This window comes from Macaca thibetana, chromosome 1 (genome assembly GCF_024542745.1).
Source record: "Macaca thibetana thibetana isolate TM-01 chromosome 1, ASM2454274v1, whole genome shotgun sequence".
NCBI classification, from domain to species: domain Eukaryota; kingdom Metazoa; phylum Chordata; class Mammalia; order Primates; family Cercopithecidae; genus Macaca; species Macaca thibetana.
In genome coordinates, this window is record NC_065578.1 from 217355359 (window position 1) to 217378843 (window position 23485).

The 23485-nt window shown below is 40.2% G+C and overlaps 1 protein-coding gene across 10 annotated transcripts in view; it reads right to left on the reverse strand.

Annotated features, from left to right (window-relative positions):
- SMYD3 (SET and MYND domain containing 3) overlaps positions 1–23485 on the reverse strand; it is a 758748-nt gene that overhangs the window by 157586 nt on the left and 577677 nt on the right. For all 10 annotated transcript variants that reach the window (XM_050771870.1, XM_050771875.1, XM_050771879.1 and 7 more), the window contains 3 exons: positions 22942–23009; positions 20917–21019; positions 8196–8306 (listed from right to left, as the gene is read on the reverse strand). In XM_050771870.1, coding sequence (XP_050627827.1) covers positions 8196–8306; positions 20917–21019; positions 22942–23009 — 282 coding nt within the window. The remainder of the gene's footprint in view (positions 1–8195; positions 8307–20916; positions 21020–22941; positions 23010–23485) is intronic.

Consider the following 23485-nt stretch of genomic DNA (forward strand, 5'->3'; position numbering starts at 1 on the left):
TTGACTGGATGGGTAGGAACAACAACAAGAATCCAACTATATGCTGCCTGCAAAAAATCTCACTTCAACTGTAAAGACAGATTAAAAGTGAAGGGATGGCCAGGCATGGTGGCTCATGCCTGTAATCCCAGCACTTTGGGAGGCCAAGGCGGGCAGATCATGAGGTCAGGAGATCGAGACCATCCTGGTCAATATGGTGAAACCCTGTCTCTATTAAAAATGTAACAATTAGCTGGGCATGGTGGCACATGCCCGTAGTCCCAGCTACTCAGGAAGCCGAGGTCATAGAATCCCTTGACCCAGGGAGTCGGAGGTTGTGGTGAGCTGAGATTGTGCCACTGCACTCCAGCATGGTGACAGAGTGAGACTCCATCTCAAAAAAGAAGTGAAGGGATGAAAAACAATACTGCATGCAAACAGAAGCCAAAGCTGAGCAGGAGTAGCTGTAGTGTATCACACAAAATAGACATTAAGTCAAAAAACAGAAAGACAAAAAAGGTCATTATATAATGATGAAAATATCAATTCAGCAAGAGGATATAACCATTGTGAACATATGCACCCAAACTGGAGCACCCAGATATACAAGGCAAATATTATTAGGGCCAAATAGAGAGACCCCAGTACAGTAATAGTTGGGGACTTCAGCATTGGACAGATCATCTAGACAGAAAATCTACAGAAAAATATCACAATCTGCACCACAAAACAAAAGAACCCAGCAGATGTTTACAAAAAATATATCCAACAGCTGTAGAATATACTTTTATCTCATCAGTAAATGGAACATTCTCCAAGATAAATGATACATTAGTCCTCTAAACAAGGCTCAACAAATTTTTAGAAATTGAAATCATATCGGGTATCTTTTCAGACTACAGTGAAATTATTGGGGGAACCCCACCCCTGATATTCAACGTGGGTTCTTTTCTATTTCCCTAAGCGTCGGCTGGTCTGAGAAGTAAAGGGAAAGAGTACAAAAGAGAGAAATGTTAAAGCTGGGTGTCCGGGGGAGACATCACATGTCAGCAGGTTCTCTGATGCTCTCTGAGCCATAAAACCAACAAGTTTTTATTAGCAATTTTCAAAAGGGGAGGGAGTGTACGAATAGGGTGTGGGTCACAGAGATCACATACTTCACAAGGTAATAAAATACCACAAAGCAAATGGAGGCAGGGTGAGGTCACAGGATCACAGGACGAAATTAAAAATTAAAATTAGTGAAATTAAAATTACTAATGAAGTTTTGGACATGCAGTGTCATTGATAACATCTTATCAGGAGACAGGGTTTGAGAGCAGACAACCAGTCTCACCAAAATTTATTAGGCGGGAATTTCCTCGTCCTAATAAGCCTGGGAGCACTACCGGAGACTGGGGCTTATTTCATCCCTTCAGCTTCGACCATAAAAGACAGCCACCCCTAAAGTGGCCATTTCAGAGGCCTACCCTCAGGGCCCATTCTCTTTCTCAGGGATGTTCCTTGCTGAGAAAAAGAATTCAGTGATATTTCTCCTATTTGCTTTTGAAAGAAGAGAAATATGGCTCTGTTCCATCTGGCTCACCGGCAGTCAGAGTTTAAGGTTATCTCCCTTGTTCCCTGAACATCGCTGTCATCCTGTTCTTTTTTCAAGGTGCCCAGATTTCATATTGTTCAAACACACATGCTCTACAATGATCTGTGCAGTTAACACAATCATCACAGGGTCCTGGGGTGACATTTATCCTCCTCAGCTTACAAAGATGACAGGATTAAGAGATTAAAGACAGGCATAGGAAATCACAAGGGTATTGATTGGGGAAGTGATAAGTGTCCATGAAATCTTCACAATTTATGTTCAGAGAATGCAGTAAAGACAGGTGTAAGAAATTATAAAAGTATTAATTTGGGGAACTAATACATGTCCATGAAATCTTCACAATTTATGTTCTTCTGCCGTGGCTTCAGCAGGTCCCTCCGTTCAGGGTCCCTGACTTCCCGCAACAGAAAAAAAACTAGAAATCAATAAAAGAAACTTTGGCTGTACAAATACATGAAAATTAAACACGCTGCTGAATGACTACTGGGTCAATGAAGAAATTAAGAAGATGATCAAAATCTTTCTTCAAACAAATGAAAATGGAAATACAACATATCAAAATGTATGAGTTACAGCAAAAGTAGTGTTAAGATGGACGTTTATAGCAATAAACACCTACATAAAAGAGGTAGGAAGATTTCAAGTTAAAAAGTCTAACAATGTATCTCAAGGAACTAGAAAAACAAGAATAAACCAAAACCAAAATTAGTAGAAGGTAATAAATAAAGATCCAAACAGATCTAAAAATAGAGATTAAAGAACAATACAAAAGATCAATGAAACAAAAAGTTGGTTTTTTGAAAAGATAAACAAAATTAATAAAGAACTTGCTAGACTAACCAAGAAAGAGAGAAGACTCAAGTAAAATCAGTGAGGAAAAAGGGGATGTTATACCAGATCCCCCAGAAGTTCAAAGCATGATTAGAGACTGTCCGGAACAACTGTATGCCAATAAATTGGAAAACCTAGAAGAAATGGATAAATTCCCAATCATACACAAACTACCAAGATTAAACCATGAAGAAAACAGAAAACATTAACAGAACAATAGCAAGTAATGAGATAGAAACAGTCATAAAGTCTCCCACCAAAGAAAAGCCTAGGACCTGATGGCTTCACTGCTGAATTCTACCAAACATTTAAAAAAGAATAAATACCAATTCTACTCACACTATTCCAAAAAACTTAGGAGGAGGAAATACTTCCAAACTCATTATATAAAGCCAGCATTACCCTGATACTAAAACTAGACAAAGCCACAACAACAAAAGACTAAAGGCCCATATCACTGATTAGCATAGATGCACTTTTTTTTTCAACAAAATACTGGCAAATCAAATTCAACATTAAAAAGATCATTCATCATAATCAAGTGGGATTCATCTCAGGGATGGAAGGATGGTTGAACATATGTAAATCAATAAAGGTGATACATCACATTAACAGAACCAATGACAAAACCATATGATCATTTCAACAGATGCTGAAAAAAATCTTTCAATAAAATTCAATGTGCCTTCGTGATAAGAAATCTTAACCAACTGGGTATGAGGGAAACACGCTTCAGAAACTAAGGGCCACATATGACAAACCCCAAGCTAGCATCACACTGAATTGGGAAAAACTGAAATCCCCTCCTTTACCACATGGAACAAGACAAGGATGTCCACTTTCACCACTCTTACTCAACACAGTACTGGAATTCCTAGCCAGAGCGATTAGACAAGAGAAAAAGTTAAAGGGCATTCAAATTAGAAAGGACGAATTCAAGTTAGCCTTGTTCACAGACAACATGATCTTACATCTAGAACAACCAAAAGACTCCAACAAAAACAAACTGATAAATTCAGTCAAGTCACAGGATACAAAATCAACAGACAAAAACCAGTAGCACTTCTATACGCCAACAGCAAACATCTGAAAATAAATAAAGCAATCCCATTTGCAACAGCTACAATAAAATAGCATAAACACCTAGGACTAAACTTAATAAAAGTGAGATAGCTACAATAAAAACTATACAGTACTGATAAAAGTGAAGTTAACATAATTGGAAAGATAGCCCATGAGGATTGGAAGAATACTGTTAAAATGACTGTACTATCCAAAGCAATCAACATTTTCAATGTAATCCATATCAAAATATCAACGACATTCTGCACATGAAAAGAAAAAGGCAATCCTGAAATTTGTATGGAACAACAAAAGCAATCCTGAACAACAGGAACAAAGCTGGAGGCATCACATTATCTGACTTCAAAATGCTCTATAAAATTACAATAACCAAAACAAACATGGTACTAGCATAAAAATGGACACACAGATCAGTGGAACACATGAAAGAACATAGAATCCAATCCACACATTTAGTCAATGGAGTTTCAAGAAAGTCACCAAGAACATACATTGAGAAAGGAAAATCTGGATAGCCCATATGCAAAAGAATGAAACTAGACGCCTACCTCTCCCCATATACAAAAGTCGTATCAAAACAGCTTAAATATTTGAATATAAGACCTAAAACCATGAAACTACCGTAAGAAAACATTGGGGAAACACTTCAGGACATTGCGCTGGGCAACTATTTATTGAGCAAGACCTCAAAAGCACAGGCACCCAAAGCAAATATAGAAACATGAGATTATATCAATCTAGAAAGCTTCTGCACAGCAAAGAAAATAATCAATGAAGAAACAACCTATAGAATTGAAAAGAAATTTGCAAAGTATTCATCAGACAAGAGATTAATAACCACGATATATAGGAACTCAAACTCAATAGCAGGAAACAACCCAATTAAGAACAGGCAAAAGTCTGATGAATTCATACAAACGGCCAACAGATATATAAAAAAAAGTTCAACAATATTAATGGTCAGGGAAATGCAAATTAAAACCACAATGAGATCATCTGCCCAGTTAAAATGGCTACTATGAAAAAGTAAGAAAATAACAAATGCTGGCAAGGATGTGGAGAAAGGGGAAGGCTCACACATTGTTGGAGGAATGTAAATTAGTACAACTACTATGGAGAACAGTAAGGAGGTTCCTCAAGAAACTAAAAACGCAACTACCATATAACCAAACAATCCCAGCGTTGGATATAGATCCAAAAGAAAGGAAATCAGAATATCAAAGAGATATCTGCACTCCCATGTTTATTGCTGCACTATTCAAAATAGCCAAGGCATGGATCAACCTAAGTGTCTATCAATAAGTAAAAAAAAAATTCAATATGTATATATATATAAATATATACACACCCACAACTGAGTATTTTTCCTCTATAAAAAAGTAATAAAATCTTGTCATTTGCGGCAACATGGATGGAACTGAAAGACATTACATTATGTGAAATATGCCAGGCACACAAAGACATATCTCATGTTCTCACTCATACATGGGAACTAAAAATAAGCTGATTTCATAGAGAGAGTGAATCCAATAGTGGTTTTGAGGCTGGAAAGAGTAGTAGGTAGAGGGATGAAGAGGGGTTGGCTAATGCATAAGAGATTGCAGCTCAATAGAAGGAGTAAGATCTAGTGTTCAGCTGCACAATAGGGCAACTATAGTTAACAATAGTTTAAAATAGCTAGAAGAGAAAATTTAGAATGTTCCCAACATAAATTTTTGAGGAGATGGATCTCCCAGTTACCCAGATTTGATCATTACACATTGTATGCTGGTATCAAAATCACATATACCACACAAATATGTACAACTATCATATATCAATAAAGATGTTTAAAAAGCAATAAAGGGCATTTAACTTGGAAGAAATCCCATTGTCCTCCCTTTGCAGACAACATGACCTTATATATAGAGAAACTAAAAGACTCCACCCAAAATACTCTTAGAACTGATAAATTCAGTAAAGCTGCAAGACACAAAATCAACATGCAAAAATCAGCAGTGTTTCTATACACCAATAATGAACTACCTGAAACAGAAATCAAGAAAGTAATCCCATTTACAATATCTACCCACCCCCCAAAAAAAGATACCTAGGAATAAATTTAACCAAGGAGGTGAAAGGCCTCTGCAATGAGAACTATAAAACATTGATAAAAGAAACTGAAGAGAACACAAATGGAAAGGCATACCATGCTCATTAATTGGAAGAATCAACATTGCTAAATGATGATACTATCCAAAGCAATCTACAGATTCAATGCAATCCCTATTAAAATACCAATGATATTCTTCAAGAAATAGAACAAATGATTCCAAAATTAATATGAAAACAAAAAAGACCCCAAATAGCCAAGGCAATACTGAGCAAAAAGAACAAAGCTGGAGGCATCACACTACCTAACTTCAAAATATTCTACCAGGTTATACTAACAAAAAAAACATGGAATTGGTCTAAAAACAGACACACAGACCAATGCAACAGAACAGAAAACCCATCATTAAATCCACGTATTTATAGGCAACTGATTGTCAACAAAGGCACCAAGAACATACAGTGGGGAAAGGACACCTCTTTAATTATTTGTCATCAGAAAGATGGATATCCATGTGCAGAAGAATGAAACTAAACCCTTATCTGTCACCACACAGAAAAATCAACCAAAATTAATTAACTATTGTGAGCCTGGAAACTATAATACTAAAAGAAAACATAGCAGAAACACTTCAGGACATTGGTCTAGGCAAAAATTTTATGGCTAAGACCACAAAAGCACAGGCAACAAAAACAAAAATAGACAAATGAGACTGTATTAAACCAAAATGCTTCTGCAGAGCAAAGGAAACACTCAACAGAGTGAAGAGACAACCTATAAAATGGCAGAAAGTATTTGCAAATTATGCATTCAAAAAGGAACTAATATCCAGAATATACAAGGAACTCAACAGCAAAAATATCACAAATATTCCAATTCAAAAGAGGGCAAAGGATCTAAATAGACATGTATCTAACACATATACAAAAGGCCAATAAAAATGCTTATCACCAACCATCAGGAAAATGCAAATCAAAACCAAAATGAGGTGTCATCTCACCCCAATTAGGATGACTATTACCAAAAACACACACACACACACACACACAAAAAAAATTAACAAATGCTGGCAAGGATGTGGAGAAAACGTACTCTCATACTAGGCTGGTGCAAAAGTAGTTGTGGTTTTTGCCATTAAAAGTAATAGCTACCCGCTCCCCCAAAAAGACACCTAAGAATAAATTTAACTGAGGAAGTGAAAGGCCTCTACAATGAGGCCACTGCCATTACTTTTAATGGCAAAAACTACAATTACTTTTGCACCCACCTAATAGTACAGTCATTATGGAAAACAGCATGAGGGGTTCTCAAAAAACTAAAAATAGAACTACCATACAATCTAGTCATTACAGTACTGGGTATTTATCCAAAGGATAGAAAATCAATATATCAAAGGGATACCTGCAGCCCCATGTTTACTATAGCAGCACTATTCACAAAAACTAAGATAGGAAATCAGCCTATGTGTCCATCAATGGAAAAATGGATAAAGAAAATGTGGCATATATACACAATGGAATATTATTCAGCCATGAAAAAGAATGACATTCTGTCATTCATGGCAACATGGATGGGCCTAGAGGACACTATGTTAAGCAAAATGAGTCAGAAGCAGAAAGATAAAATGCTCCGTGTTCTCACTTATATGTGGGAACAAAATAAATTGATCCTATGGAAGTAGAGAGCAGAACTGTGGGTACTAGAGGCTAAGAAGGTGGGGAGAGGTTGGTTAATGAACACAAACTTAGGAGGAACGAATGTGCTCATCTGCAGCACTGCAGGGGAGATATGGTTCACTTTATTGTATATTCTCCAAATGCTAAAAGAGGATTTTGAATGTTCACAACACAAAGAAATGATAAATATATGAGGTGACAGATATGCTAATCACCCTGATACGATACTACACATAGTATACACATAATTATCACTCTGTATCCCACAAATATGTGCAAGCATTATGTGTCAACTAAAAACAAAAGGAAAAAACTATAGGGATAAAAAACAGATCAGTGGTTATCAGGGGTTGGGGTAGGGGTGGTAGGGTTGACTATAAAGGGACACGAGGGCACTTTTTTGGGAAATGAAACCATTCTGTATCTTGATTTTGATGGCAGTTTCATGACTGCATTTGTTGAAATCATAGAACTGTCTAATTAAGTAGGGTAAATTTTTCACATGTAAATTGTACCTCAACAAACCTCATTTTATTTTAAAAAAACATTTTTAAAGAAATAAACTAGGTAAAACTTGGTGTATGTTGTTTACTGAGCAATAACTTGTCAATCATAATGTAATTCAACCTGCTTACTACATATGTTCTACTAGCACTCTGTCCTTCACCCATCCTTTTAATTACATGTTTAATGCCTACATTCCCACGTGACTCTAAACTCCATAGATCCTTGCCTTTGGTTAAATCTCAGCTTGGTGGGTGACAAAAGTTCCAGGAAACAAAATATATGCAGTTTGATGAGTTACTTTATGTATCTGTTTCCTACCATGTACTGAGGGTCATTACTTTTGGGTTTATGAAACCAAGGTGGGGTTCTCTGAAGATCATTGAGATTTTGCCATGGAAGTGTTTCAATCTGGTTCCATACTACATACCTTGTCCTGGGTTTGGCAACGGAAACAGTCACATTCAAAGCAGTACTGGTCCCTCAGCTGCTTCCGGCGCTCCTCGCTGGTCATCAGCATATCCAGGTAGCAGATGGTGAGCTGTGCAGGCCAGAGAGAGGGAAGCGTTGACACATCTGCTGTGCTCATTTCTTTAACAAATGGTTACTATTATTGCTAATTATTGGAGTAAAACTTGTTTTTATTATAAATCAGAAATGTAAGAGAGAAGTTACCACTCATAGTTTCTCTACCCAAATAATCACATGTAAATTTTTAATCTACTTCAGTCTTTGTTATGTGGTAAGTACATATGGATCATATATTTAAAGAATGGGGCTTATGATCTCTACCCACTTTTGTATGTTACTTTTTTTTTTCACTACAGTAAAATATCAAAAGCTGCTGTATGTTTGGTATTACTAAGGTTTGCTAATAAATTCTATAACCATTAGCAATCAGAGAAGCCAAATTAATCCTGGCAACCAAAAGGGTGGCAGATGATACAGCCAGATTGCTCTTAAATTCTAACCAATTCTATAGCTGCCTCATGGAATTTAAGGTCATCCAAATTTGGTATCTTTGAAATGAGAAAACAGTTCTCTTACTTGTAACTAGGTTTAAAAAAAGGTAGAATAATTTCCAAATAGGGGAGAGTTTAACTTGAGAGTAGCACCGCTGATGGAAGCATTTAACTGACTGCCTTACTCCCTTTCGGAGAAGCATCCCCTGCCTCGGAGGGTGCGGGTTATGAATGAGAGGATGTATTTAAAGGACTCCTCAGACACGCTCTAACGCTGAGTCCCCTTTAAGTCACTGGTCTTTAGGCAACATTATAATGCTTAAAGCATTTTGCACTTGATTAGATCTCTTATGAAAGTCTAATTCAAAATCCGGAAGACAGAATGCTTGATCTTCCCGTCAACCTGTTCCATCTCGGCTGGAACATTCCCACTCTCAGTTGACAGTAACTCATCTTTTGTCTTATCCAAGTTGAAGCCTCAGAGTTATCCTTGACTTCGCTCTTTCCTTTACACCTACCATCCAATCCACCAGGAAATTCTGCGGCCTCTACCTTAAAAATCACCCAGAATCAACCACTTTTTACCTTTTTCAATGCTACCACCCTGGTCTGAGCCATCATTACCTCTTACCTGGAAAAGGTAACAGTCTCACAACTGTTCTCCCTGATTCTTTCTCTAGACACCTGCACTCCACCCCCTAGCCAGAGTGGTTCACTTAAAATATGTCAGATAACATGTTCTGTTCGAAATATCACAACGCTTCCCCACTTTGCCTGAGTAAAGGTCAGGTCCTTCTAACTCCCCAAGTGCAACTCAAGTATGGGCCCTGCATTGGTGCTAGTGCACACTGTGGGTTACCAGTCCATGATGAAATGAGTAAAGAAACCAAGTCAATATTGAGAAATGTTTTTTACTAATTTGGTAAGGGTAATTTTAGGTGACTAACAACAAAACACTGGGCTTTTTTCTTTTTTTTTTTTTAATACGACAGGGTCTCACTCTGCCACCAAGGCAGGTATGCAGTGGCATGATCACAACTCACTGCAGCCTCAACCTCCTGGACTCGGGTGATCGCCCCCCTCAGCTTCCCAGGTAGCTGGGACTACAGGTGTGCACCACCACACTGGCTAATTTTCTGTCTTTCTTGTAGAAATGGAAGTTTCGCCATGTTACCCAGGATGGTCTTGAACTCCTGGGCTCAAGCAATCCTCCCTCCTTGACTTCCCATGGGATTACAGGTATGAGCCACTGCACCCAGCCATTTTATTTTACGTTCTCTAAATTTTATTTTTCTAATATTTTCACTAGATTTTATAAAAACACTGGTCTGTAACAGACTAGGAAGGAAAAGAAACACTGGTCCTTCGTCGTAGGTGGTTAGAGAAGCAATGGCTTCACATAATCCCACCTGTTCCCTCTCATTTCCCACCTCCCTTGTTGCTGCTCCACCAGGCTGGCCTCCTGTCTGGCTCCACACACACTCCTACCTCAAGGCCCGTGCACTGGCTGTTCCCTCTGCCCTTCCACCCTGTCTACTGTGCCGACCTCATCGCCTTTGAGTTTCAGTCAAATCCCACTTTCTCATTCAGGTCTAACCTCAATGCTCTATTAAAGGTAACAACCCAATTCCCTTCCCTTCTCTAGTTTTTTCTTTTCCTGTATCATGTATCAGTTTGTACCATACTGTATAAATTACTTCTTTGCTTTGAAAAGTAGAAAGTAATCATGGGGGTATGTGTGGTGGGGGAAGAAGTGAAGACTTTAGGAGAGCAAGAAGGCAGGATTATCCACTGAAGGAGAAGCAAAAAACGCCCCAGAGCAAAAAACTCCATGTGGTTTTTCTTATACTTAAAGCATCTCATGTCTACAAAGCATGACCTTACTTGTTTGAAATCATGGTGGGGCAAAGGCGGCCATCCTCTTTGGCAGACAACGAAGCTTTGGGAAGGACTCTCTCAAGCTGTCGGGGTGATGGTGGATGGCTGGGCTGGCCAGCCAGATCTGTGAAATCCACCATGGCCATCACCAAGGGGACAGCAGCCACAGGCTGGCTCTCCATAGATTCTTCACATTAGGCAACCACAACACGCTGCTCCATAAACAGAAATGAGAGTATCTGCCCCGAAGAGATGCAGATGATGATGTTGCTGAGTATCTACTGTTCGTGGCGAGGCAGCATTGCACAGTAAAAACTAGCAAAGGTCTTGGGTTCAGGTACCACTGAAGGCTGCACCCAGATCTCTTGATTTCAGTCTGATGCTCTTTTTCCTTTAACATGGCTGCTTCTCATACTTGGCAGGGAGAGAGGGCTGTAGAAGAAGCTGGCGTCTCTTAAGGCATTTCCATAGCACCCTCAAACCTAAAATACTAACACCTGTGTTAGGGAATGTTCGGTGGCAACTGAGATCCTTCAGCTGAGACAACAGTCACTTTTTGATTTTCTCCATGTTTCTCTTGCTTCATGATCTGAAGCCAGGGTTGCCTCTGAGGCACAGAGGGTCACCACAGCGGGCAAGTTCCTCTCATTTCTAATGAATGCTATGTTCCAAATTCCAAATAACCTATTTCCAAGCACACTTTTTGAAACAGCCTATGAGTTAGTCTGGGACAGTAGATATATTCACCTTATCCTAGCAGGCTCTGTGGGTCCCAGTGTCCTTATAGGAGGTGAAGGAGCAAATGAGTCCATCCCTATGTCCCCTCTTGGGTTAACTCTAGGACGCTAATTCTGAACCCAGCCCAATGGCTCTTAGTCATCAACTCCCATTATCCAAGCAGGTAAATGGACAGTAGTTATTGGGTGATTACAGTATGTCCAGCATGAAGCCACTAACTCCAGGGCCTGTCACACCAGAAAAAAATGTGCTTGACTAACCTAAGACTTTATTACAAGGGCCAAAACTCATTAGTGATCTTTTCAGGCAGTGAATGGGCAACAGGAGACTAGTTAATTCATTTAACCCCAATAAACCGACTCTGAAAGCCTCCCTCGGCATACTGTAACTGCCTGAACTACTACCTGGACTATGCAATGGCTTTCTAACTGGCTTCCCCGCCGCCTTCAGTGTACCTTTCATGTTCTAAACTGCTTTGAGAGGGATCTTCCTAAAACCCACATGTGATCACGTCATTTCTCTACATGAAAACTTTCGACGGTTTCTCACTGCCTATGAATAAAGGCACACAAGGCTTTCCCTCAGCTAATTTTCTGTCTGCCTTTCTAGTCTCCATGTCTCTCCCTGAACCCCAGCCTGTCACAGTTATGTACATTGCTAGACCTCTGAACACCATGCCAACACGTGTCTGGGCATCACTGCCTAAGCGAGCCTCTCCTCCACACTCAGATGCCAACATCGTGTGTCTGGGCATCACTGCCTAAGCGAGCCTCTCCTCCACACTCAGCTTACTGAGAGCCTCTCATCCTCCAGGCTTGGTTCAAATACACCTCCTTCCTATGGCGACTGCCCCATTACTTCAGAGAAAGTGGCCCCTTTTTGTGCTTCTTATATGCCAATGAAGTCTGCAGAGTATCTGGTTATAAACTCTGAAGGGCTTAATGGCAAAAATATTTTATTCTTATTTTTGGGAAAAAACAGCCAGATTACTAACTGGTAATGACAGCTAAAAGCATGTTATTAGCCAAAGATAAAAACTTTTATTAAAGACTCATTGACTCACCAGTTGTAACGGAATATCTGCTCAGTAAATGCAGGGCTCATTTAGAGGGAATATATATATGAAACTTGGCCATTGATCAGTAGACACTTTAACGGCACTAAACAAAATTGTATTAAAATATTAATGCCACTGACCACTGCTTTGCCATTTTCGTGCAGCTCTTAGAGAAAATGCAGTAATTCATTTCTGTCATTAGAGTAATATAATGAAGGAGATTTTCTAGATCTTGAATACATAGTTTACATTAAAATCTCAAGAAAAAATGAACTCCTTTTCCATGAAACCATCTTTTCATTGACTACAACTGAGTGGATAAGATAAGCAAGTTAAGGCCCGGCGCCATGGCTCACGCCTGTAATCCCAGCACTTCGGGAGGCCAAGTTGGGGGCATCACGAGGTCAGGAGATGGAGACCATCCTGGCTACTATGGTGAAACCCCGTCTCTACTAAAAATACAAAAAATTAGCCAGGCATGGTGGCGGACGCCTGTAGTCCCAGCTACTCGGGAGGCTGGGGCAGGAGAATGGCGTGAACCCGGGAGGTGGAGCTTGCAGTGAGCCGAGATTGCGCCACTGCACTCCAGCCTGGGCGACAGAGCTAGACTCCCTCTCCAAAAAGAAGAAGAAAAAAAAGACCAAGTTACAATTAGACCTTGTTTCATTTCTAGAATTCCGTGATCACAGTTAACAAATGTTTCTGCTAATACTGGCTCTGAACTGGAAAAAAGCCTGAAAAATATAACTTCTTTTTAAAGTCAAACCAGAGTATCATTGTGTCTCTTCTTGTTTCGCACATCCTGCTAATTTTACCTTCTAAACATTATATTCTTCAGATACCCTGTCACAAGCCACCACTGAGCTCCCCCTGACTTCGGGCTACCAATGTTATCTCTTCCCTGGATTATTACATCACCCTGACCCTCATTCTCCCAACCTTGCCTACACATAGAAAAGTGGTCATACAAAAATAGGCAGTGGGGAAAGGACATCCTATTGAATAAATGGTGCTGGGACGGCCGGCTAGCTATATGCAGAACACACCTACCTTGCACCATATATAAAAAATTCAAAGATCAAAAATGTAAATTTAAGACCACAAACTTTATGAACCCTAGAAGAAAACCTAAGAAACACCATTCTGGACATCAGCTTTCGGAAAGAACGTATGACTAAGTCTTCAACAGCAATTGCAACAAAAACAAAAATTGACAAGTGGGACCTAAAGAGTTTCTGCACAGCAAGAGAAACTGTCAACACAGTAAACAAACAACCTACAGAATGGGAGAAAATACTCACAAACTGTGCATCTGACAAAGGTCTAATACCCAGAATCTATAAGGAACTTAAGCAATTCAACAAGCAAATAACCCGATTAAAAAGTGGGCCGAAGACATGAGCAGACACATTTCAGAAGACGACATACCAGCAGCCAACAAACATGTTTTTTAAATGCTCCACATCACCAATCAGGGAAATGCAAATCAAAACCACGCAATGAGATACCATCTTACACCAGTCAGAACGGCTATTACTAAAAAGTCCAAAAATAACAAGTGTTGGTGAGGCTGCGGAGAAAAGGGAACACTTACACACTACTGGCAGGAATGTAAATTAGTTAAGCCACTGTGGAAAGCAGTTTGGAGAGGAGCTTAGAACTACCATTTGAGCCAACAATCCCATTACTGGGTATATACCCAAAGAAAATAAGTCATTCTACCAAAAACATCCATGCACTCACGTATTCATCACAGTACTATTCACAATAGCAAAGAAAGAGAATCAACCTAAGTGCCCATCAACAGTGCACTAAAAAATGTGGTACATATTCACCATGGAATAGTATGCAGCCATGAAAAAGAATGACATCATGTCCTTTGTGGCAACATGAATGCAGGTAGAGGCCACTCTCCTAAGCCAATCAAGGCAGAAACAGAAAACCAAACACAGCAATTATAGATTTCTCATAAATTGTGGAAACAAATATTTAGAGAATCTATCAAACCACTCACCCAATGTTCTCACTTATAAGTGGGAACTAAACATTGGGTACTCATGGACATAAAGATGGCAGTGACAGACACTGGCACTACTAGAGAGGGAGGTAGGGTAAGGGGTGAAACACTGCTGGGTACTATGTTTACTACGGCGGTGAAGGATCCATCATACCCCAAAGCTCATGTCGTGCAATACACCCACACAGCACACCTGCACATGTGCCCCCAAATCTAAAATACAAGTTGAAATAATTTTTTAAAAAATCACAATTAGGTTACTAAAGCATTCTTTTGGTTTAATTCAAAAGGTAAATGAATAATTATATTTCTTTTACACTTATCCATTCTTAAGAATGGGACAGGGACTTTTATAATGAATTTAACAGTGAAATCACAATTCAGTAATTTATTGAATGTAATAAAACCCTGTTAAAAGTAATTTTATCATCTTAAGCCAAAAACAAAAATCAAACTTTTATGGATTTATATTCAACAGCCTAAACCTGAAAGCACCTGCTCATTGCACACTTCAAGGTACCTTTCTGTAAAGTGAAACTGGTCATAACACTTTCAGCTTCAATTTCAGAGGAGCATGTGTTAGAACAAAGACTGCTTATAGAAAATGTGAATTTAAGAATGGAAAGTCATCTGTGTGGATGTCATCATGGACCAACACTTCTACACACAAACCAAATGTTATTCAACAGATTTAGCGATCTTTCTTGCCAAGTCCAAACATCAGCCAGACCACCTCCGCCAAAGACCAATTCTTCTGCTTTGATACGTGAGATGAGATCTATTTACTATACTTTTGATAGATTCAGTAAATATTTGTTTCCACAATTTATGAGAAATCTATATTGTTATATAATTTTTTTGACACTCACCATCTGAGCTCTACTTTTCCCTTCAGGAAACTCTAATCATAAGTGGAAGAAGAAAATCACTATCTATTAAGTGTCATGTGCTGGGCACTGTCCTAGATAAATAATTTGTGACTTTGATCCTGAGAATGAAGCTTTAGTAACCCCCTGAACACTGCATAGTAGTAAGTGTAGCACTGAACAAGTAATTTCCCAGTTTAAACCTTACATTTTCTTCCATAAAATAAAAAAAAATATGTAACATTATCTGAGTTTTCTAAGATTCCAAAGATGGTACAGACTACTTAGGTCTTATTCAATTTTGTAGTCCTTGGGTTTTGTTTTTTGTTTTTACCTATTAGGCGTCATCTATTGCTTCCTAAATTGAATTGCCCTATAAACGTCCCCTATCATCATAGCCATGGTTGTATATACAAGAAGTGAATGAAAGGCAAAGGAAACATCACATTTCAATCATATAGGTTCAATGACTTGAGACAAACTCACACTACAGCAACAGTGACTGAGGTAAAATTGAATGTACACTGAGTAAAAGGTTTAATTTGTGATATCCCAAATCTAACTCAGCAATTAGCAGAATTGTGTGGGGTTTTAAAAATTTTCTTTAAATGTTCTATGTACAGTACGCACAATAAAAAACAGTAACATTTGTGAACATGCAGGAAAAAAAAAAAGAGTATCTGGCCACACAGTTCCCTTGCTGAAACCCTTCAATAATATCCCATTGCCCATCCTTCTTCCTTCCACAAATATTCACTGGGCGCCTCCTATAAACCAGACAATGTTATGAAACCTTCAGCTAAACCAAGGTCTGTAATGAGGCCCCCAGGGGGTTTGTCAATCTGATCCCTACATATTCCCTCAACTTCAGGTCACATCTAAATTCTTCAGTCTATTGATGAGAACTGCTTCTTGCTCCTTGAACTTACCATTCTGTCCCTGGCCTCTGTGTCTCTGTCTACAATGCCTTTTCCAGCCTCATCCAACTCTAACACCATGGATCCTTTCAGAGTCTAGGAGTCAGTCCTCTGGAAACATCCCTTAGCCACTCTCCACCCCTCCCCTTACTAATCACTTGGGTGCCCCGGCTCTGAGCTTCTATAAGCCCTGTGCCCATTTACACCACTGTGCATCTTAATTCTATTATTGTTTATTGTATCAGTTTCCTCAACTATACCTTGAACTCTAGAAGGCAGGGCTGGGTCTTAATAATCTTTGTATTAGAGAAGGTTTCTAAAACTGCTACCCAACTCCTGACATCGAGTAAACATGCAGTGAATTTGTTTAATGGTTTAGCAAATAAGATGACTAAGAGAAGAAACAGACTGTCTTAATGCCAAAAGACATCAGATTAAGACTGACATTAGGGACACTAATGAGTTCACCTTCTTTCAATCACAGTTCTCCCAGTTGATATGGCTCCAGAGAATGCTGGCGCCAATGGCATTATTCATAACAGCCACAAGTTATTTTAACCACAACTCCCATAAGACTGCTTTGGACTACCCAGCTTTCCTCCCTGATTCATGTTTTATAAAACTATCAGACCAAATGAATTTCATATTTAAGATAATTTTGAAAAGGTAGCCAACAGCAATCCAGTCAAGTGAGCCATGACTTAAATGATATTACACATCTCCCTCTAGGAGGTGGCTGAATGGGGAGACAAAAATCCAAACTCAAAAAAAAAAAAAAAAAAGGCCCAATAACTCCGCATTACAATGGAGAGCCTTAAACAGCAAAGTATTATAATTGTTGCTGGATGCAAGGAAACTGTACAAAGAGGGTCCAAAGGATGGATTTACATAGAGAGAAACAAGGGGTAAGAAATTTCCATGGCAACTTCTGTTATCATAGACCTTGGGCAATTTTCCAGCTCTCCTTGTGTGAGGTTTGAAATGCTCCCACCTTAAACTGGCAGTAGACTGGCTTTCATATTCCCCTCCTTTCAGGAGCCATGGGACACCCCTGAGGACTGCCAGTCATTTACAGATGTCTGAGATTCTATTCCAGCTTTTTTTTTTTTTCTGAGACGGAGTTTCACTCTTGTTGCCCAGGCTAGAGTGCAATGGCGTGATCTTGGCTCACTGCAACGTCCGCTTCCCAGGTTCAAGCGATTCTCCTGCCTCAGCCTCCTGAGTAGCTGGGATTACAAGCGTGTGCCACCATGCCTGGATAATTTTTTATATTTTTAGTAGAGACAGGGTTTCACCATGTTGTCCAGGCTGAATGCAAACTCCTGACCTCAAGTGATCCACTTGCCTTGGCCTCCCAGAGTGCTGGGATTACAGGCATGAGCCACGGTGCCCAGCCCTATTCCAGCTCTTATTTTATCTTTAAGAAGTCTTGTTAATTTACTCAACAAATGTAGATTGAGGAATTTCTGCCTCAGTTGCTGTTGAGTCTTCCATTGTGAAGCCTATATTCTGACACACAGATCCCAAATAGCTCATATTAAAATTATAGGTGCCCTAATGAACACTAAAACCAAATGCAAAGTTCATGATACGAAATTATCAACATGTCTAAATTTTTTTCCCAAGGAATTTTAACTTTAAAAAAATTAATACATAATATTTATACATATTTATGGGGTCCAGGTACCATTTTGTTACATGCATAGGATGTGTAATGATCAAGTCATGGTATTTGGGTTATCCATTACCTCACGTATTCACCATTTTTGTGTGTTGGGAACACAAAAATGTCTAGACTTACTCCTTCATTAATTTAAAGCTAATATTTGTACAATAAATAGGAATTACCCTCCTTAATCAATGCCTCAAAATGTCTCTTCTCATGGCTCTCCCTCCCCCTACCTCTGCCCAAGGGGTCAGTGTGAAAGGCATAGGACATATTTTAGTTGTTGGGGGATGGCTACAGGCATTAGTTAAGCACAGGCCAAGGATGCCAAGTCTTCTCCAATGATGCAACAATCCCACACAATGAAAAACTGTCCCATTCAAAATGGCAATAGCGTCCCCACAAGAAATACCGCTGGTCATGAGAGTAAGCTCAATATAATACAGAGTCAATTCAACAAAAAGTTTTCAAATGCCTCCTGGGTGCAAGGCAAAGTGCTAAGAGATACAGAAATAAGACACAATTGTCTATCCTCGTAAAGCTCATAAATAGAGAGGTCTCCAAAAGAGCCATAATAACGTGCCAAAGATGTATTAATAACCACTATAAGGGAGAACTTCCTTCTAACATGGGAAATCAGGGAAAGAGTCATAGACGAGACGGTGATTGAAAGGGTATCTTAGTCCATTTTCTGTTGTTTTAACAGAATACCACAGACTGGGTACTTTATAAATACATTTCTCAGTTCTGGAGGCCGGGAAGCATGATGCCAAGAGCATGGCACCGGCATCTGGGGAGGGCCTTCCTGCTGTCTGATCACATGAGGAGGTGGCAGGAGTGTTCTCTATCTTATAAAGCCACCAATCCCATCATGGGGTTCCCACCCTGATAACCTTATTTAATCCAAATTACTTCCCAAAGACTCCACCTCCACAAACCATTAACAAGAATTTGGGGATAAAGTTTTCAACAGATGGAATCTGGGGGACACATTTAAATCATAACAAAGGGTCTCAAAGGGTGCATAATAATAAGACAAATAGCTATAGTGGACAGAGAGGACGATGAATCAGGGGAAACATTGTTCGGCAAGACCTACAAAATGGAATGCAGAAATGTTTATTAACAAGCTGGTATATATGAAGGACTTGTGGGGAGAACCTTCTTTTTGTTGAGAAGATGTCTTGCTAAGTACCACAGGGGAAAATATCTGAGTCTGAAGGGCTTTACACTGAGTGGAAATGTCTTGTATTAGGCAAGAGGAAGGATTTGCTTGTTGCTCCAGAGATGGAAAGAGAAAGATGTGAAAACGTGAAAGCAGCACCAAAAGACAAAGTTTTATTCAACTAAGTGAAAAGCAACCATGGGAGAATGACTGGCAGCCGAGCCTAGGAAAATATAAGAAACTTTCTTTGTTGTTTCTGAAAATTCCAACCAGTTCTAACTGCTTTTGTCAGGTTACTTGGTTTTTTAAATTTGCAAAAACATCATCATCATCGACAACAGCAGCAGCCACTCTTCAGCCCCAAAATGAATATTGCTGAAAATAGTGGTTTCATCTCTTACCTGCCTTGAAGTCCTTTGTGGCCCCAGAAAAAAAAAAAAAAAAAGAAAAACCAAATTCTCCATCTCACTGACATATATCCCAGTATACTTCATTCACTGGTCCTAAAATCTAGAAATTTAGCAAGTAGTTGTGTAAGAAGTGGTTTATTCCACTGAAAATCAGTTTGGGGAGAATCTGGTCAAAGCCAAATCCCTGTCTACATAAAATATGGTACCTCTGAGTTTAAGTTTTATTGGCTGAGTGCTACATAAATGCAATAAAAGTTTTCGATACTGTTTTCCTTGCAATAAATATCCACTTTAGCAAATTGGAAAGGAGAAGGAAATGGGGTTCTGGAACGTGTAAATATCTGTAACTCAGAACTCAGCACGGGTAGTCATTGTGCAAACCCGTGCAGCCTTAGGTCACAGCCCTGGAGCAGGCCGTTGCAGCTGCCTTGTGAGAAGGTTCTTCACCAGAGGAGGCTGGCAGCACAGTCTATCCAACTGGAGGGTCAAGGCCAGTTCACTGCTGGAGGTCATCCTCCCTGTCCTCCATCCCCTTTGCACCTTTGCTGGAATGATCACCTAGAGATGCCGGTTTGAAAAGTCCCAGTGTCAGCCTGAGACAGTATAAGCTGTTTGCTTGTTAACACAAAGTGAACATGCAGAATTACCTTCAAAATGTAACTAGTGGCCTTTTGGGTAAAGAAGTCCTGGGGACCCCACTCACAAACTGGGATGCCCTCCCTGCCTACGGAAGGATATGAGAGGCTGCTCAGCTGTTGCCACTGAGGAGATTTAATGACTTCCCTGTGTGTGCATAAAACACACACCCTCTGTCACACACAGACACCTCTCTGTCACACACATAGGACAGGAACTGACTTCCCTGTGTGTGCATAAAACACACACCCTCTGTCACACACAGACACCTCTCTGTCACACACATAGGACAGGAACTGACTTCCCTGTGTGTGCATAAAACACACACCCTCTGTCACACACAGACACTTCTCTGTCACACACAGGACAGGAACTGACTTCCCTGTGTGTGCATAAAACACACACCCTCTGTCACACACAGACACCTCTCTGTCACACACACAGGACAGGAACTGACTTCTCTGTGTGTGCATAAAACACACACCCTCTGTCACACACAGACACCTCTCTGTCACACACACAGGACAGGAACTGACTTCCCTGTGTGTGCATAAAACACACACCCTCTGTCACACACAGACACCTCTCTGTCACACACAGGACAGGAACATTCATCATCCAGAAATACAGTGACTTCTCCCCTAAAAAGTTAGCCCATTTGTAATTTGGAGAAGAAAGGATAGGCTGCTGGGGAGAGCTGACTGTACTCTGAGTACCCTCAGTGGCAGAAGGACAATGGAAAGCTGTCCCCTCAGGCACAATCGGTTTTAGGGACGGGCCGAGCTGAGACGGTCTTTGATAGGAAAGAAGACCAGGGTGGGAAGCATGAGTTTCCTTACCTCCTCTCCCACCTCGATGTCCCGGACGGCTCGCAGTAAGAGGTGGGGCCCATTGAACACAATGGAACAGTTGGGGTCACAGCTGTGATTGAGCAAAGAGATACTGGAAGAAAAAGGGGGAGACGGTCACAGCTCAGCAGGTAGAGTCGAACAACTCAATCTAACAAATGCAGTGAGTAAAAGAGACCTTCCTTTGTGGGGCAGGAGCAGGTGGGGTTGACGGGACACCAGGGACTCAGTATTTGTGGGGCAGGAGCAGGTAGGGTTGACGGGACACCAGGGACTCAGTATTCAGGGTACATTCACAGAAATGTCACTCGCACACTTCCTAGGAAGTGCAATTCTCCCCAAGATGCAGGCTAATTAGGGAATTCTATCATTTAATAATTAAAAAATTTTCTGAGTCCTTTTTGGGGACTGGGGCATAGTTGATTGATTAGATAACAGTCAATAAAGCAGCCAAACATGGTCAGAAAAAACCTGACTCACAAAGAAATACTTAGAGGGCTGGGTGCGGTGGCTCACGTCTGTAATCCCAGCACTTTGGGAAGCCGAGGTGGGTGCATCATTTGAGGTCAGCAGTTTGAGACCAGCCTGATTAAACATGGTGAAACCTGTCCCTACTAAAAATACAAAAAATTAGCCAGGCGTGGTGGCACATGCCTGTAGTCCCAGTTACTCAGGAGGCTGAGGCAGGAGAATCACTTGAACCCGGGAGGTGGAGGTTGCAGTGAGCTGAGATGACACCATTGCACTCCAGCCTGGGTGACAGAGTGAGATTCCATGTCAAAAAAAAAAAAAAAAAAAAAAAAAAAAAAAAGAAAAAGAAAAAAAAAAAATACTCTCAGACATAATGGGATGCAACAGCCAAGATACCACTGACCTTTCCCATAGGATCTCATTTGTTGAGCTCCTTTGGAGAAATGATGGCCTTTGCTAGAACATCCACATTGAAGAATAATTAGGAGTATTTGCTCCTAAATAGAGAGCTGATGTTATTTTGTCAACTACATCCTGATGCATCCTGGGCCACGGTCCAGTCGTTTTGTTACCTTGGAGGTATATTTCTTACCGTCTGGGAAACACACTGGATTTAAACTGCTATGAGAAATTGACAATAACTAGAATGAGCACTTATATGTAGAAACACTTTCTTGCATTTGAGCATGTTCATCACATTTCATCCTCACAACGATCTTATGAGGATCATTTACCGGTAAAGAGGCTGCTGCACAGAAACTCAATGGCTTGCCCAAGGACATACAACTAGTAAGTGGCAATGGAATTTGGACCGGGGCCGGAACTCAGAGCCCACGCTTTGAATCATCCTATGCTACTGCCTTTTGAGAACCACCTACCAGTAGACCTGACCTACGGTTAATCACAATGGTGAGAAATAAGAAAAAAGGCTGAATTCTTAGGTTCACAATTATTAGAAAGTCTAAATTTGCATTTGGACTCTTATGGCATAAAAACAAAATGAAACTGGGCGTGACTATAGTGCTTGTGGGAAGACAGTTTCATAGCTCAGTGGGAAGGTTCAGCTCAGCAACGGCTGGAGAGCGCGTTCAGGGGCCAAAGCCTCAGAGTTTTCTTGCCCCCTTGAGTGAAGGGGCTCAGAGTACGCCAACGCGAAAGACAGAATGAACCCAACTGATGCGTACGGCAAATCCGGTGAAATAATCACGTGCTTCAGCTCAGGAAATCGGGGAATAACCAAAAATCAGCCTGATGGCTAATTAGCACTCACCGTCCTCAACTTCTTCACCCAAAGTCCCCCTGAGAATAAGAATTTAGTTCTGAGATCTGCCCCTTTGTTAATACCACAGCATATAATGTGGGATTATAAAATTGTTTTCCTTAAACTTAACATTTTCCATTTTATTTTTTGGTAATTTATTGCTAAGTTTTAAGCTTGGCTCTTGAACAAGCGCTGAAGCTGCCTTTGTAACTGCCTCTAAAGGGCTGGGGATTTGGTGGGAATGAAAGTGTGTCTTCCAGAAAATGAAGCACCATACACCATACCTAGGATACAGGCCAACACCAACTTCCTGCATCTCGGCATTACAGATGGTGAAAGAGTTGCAGATCACCTGTAAAAACAAGGGGGAAAACCATCAATATTACCAGAGTCACTTAAGAAACTTCGTAGCCAAGAGAATGAAACTTTTCAAAATCAAATGTAGGAGCATCTTAGTAGTTGTGTAAGAAAGATCCAAGCCAATCATGGATGCTCTTTGATTTACAACAGAATTTATCTGGGATATACTCCCCCTAACAACATGAGTTGGTTAAGTGCAGAAATACCAACTTCCTGGGGGGGGGGGGGGGAAACCAGACTTAAACCAACACGAAACCATTAATTTCAGTATCATTATCCACTACACCCAAAGTTACAGTTACATGAAATGTTCGAAATTCAGAATACAAATAAGCTATTTATTGAAAACCAGACTCCTACAGTATCATGATTTTTTCACTCAAACTGCATGCAGTTTCCAAATGCCACCGTGTATCTGTTGAGTAATGGCAACTTGTCTCTTACTCCCACAAAAAGCAAAGTATTGGC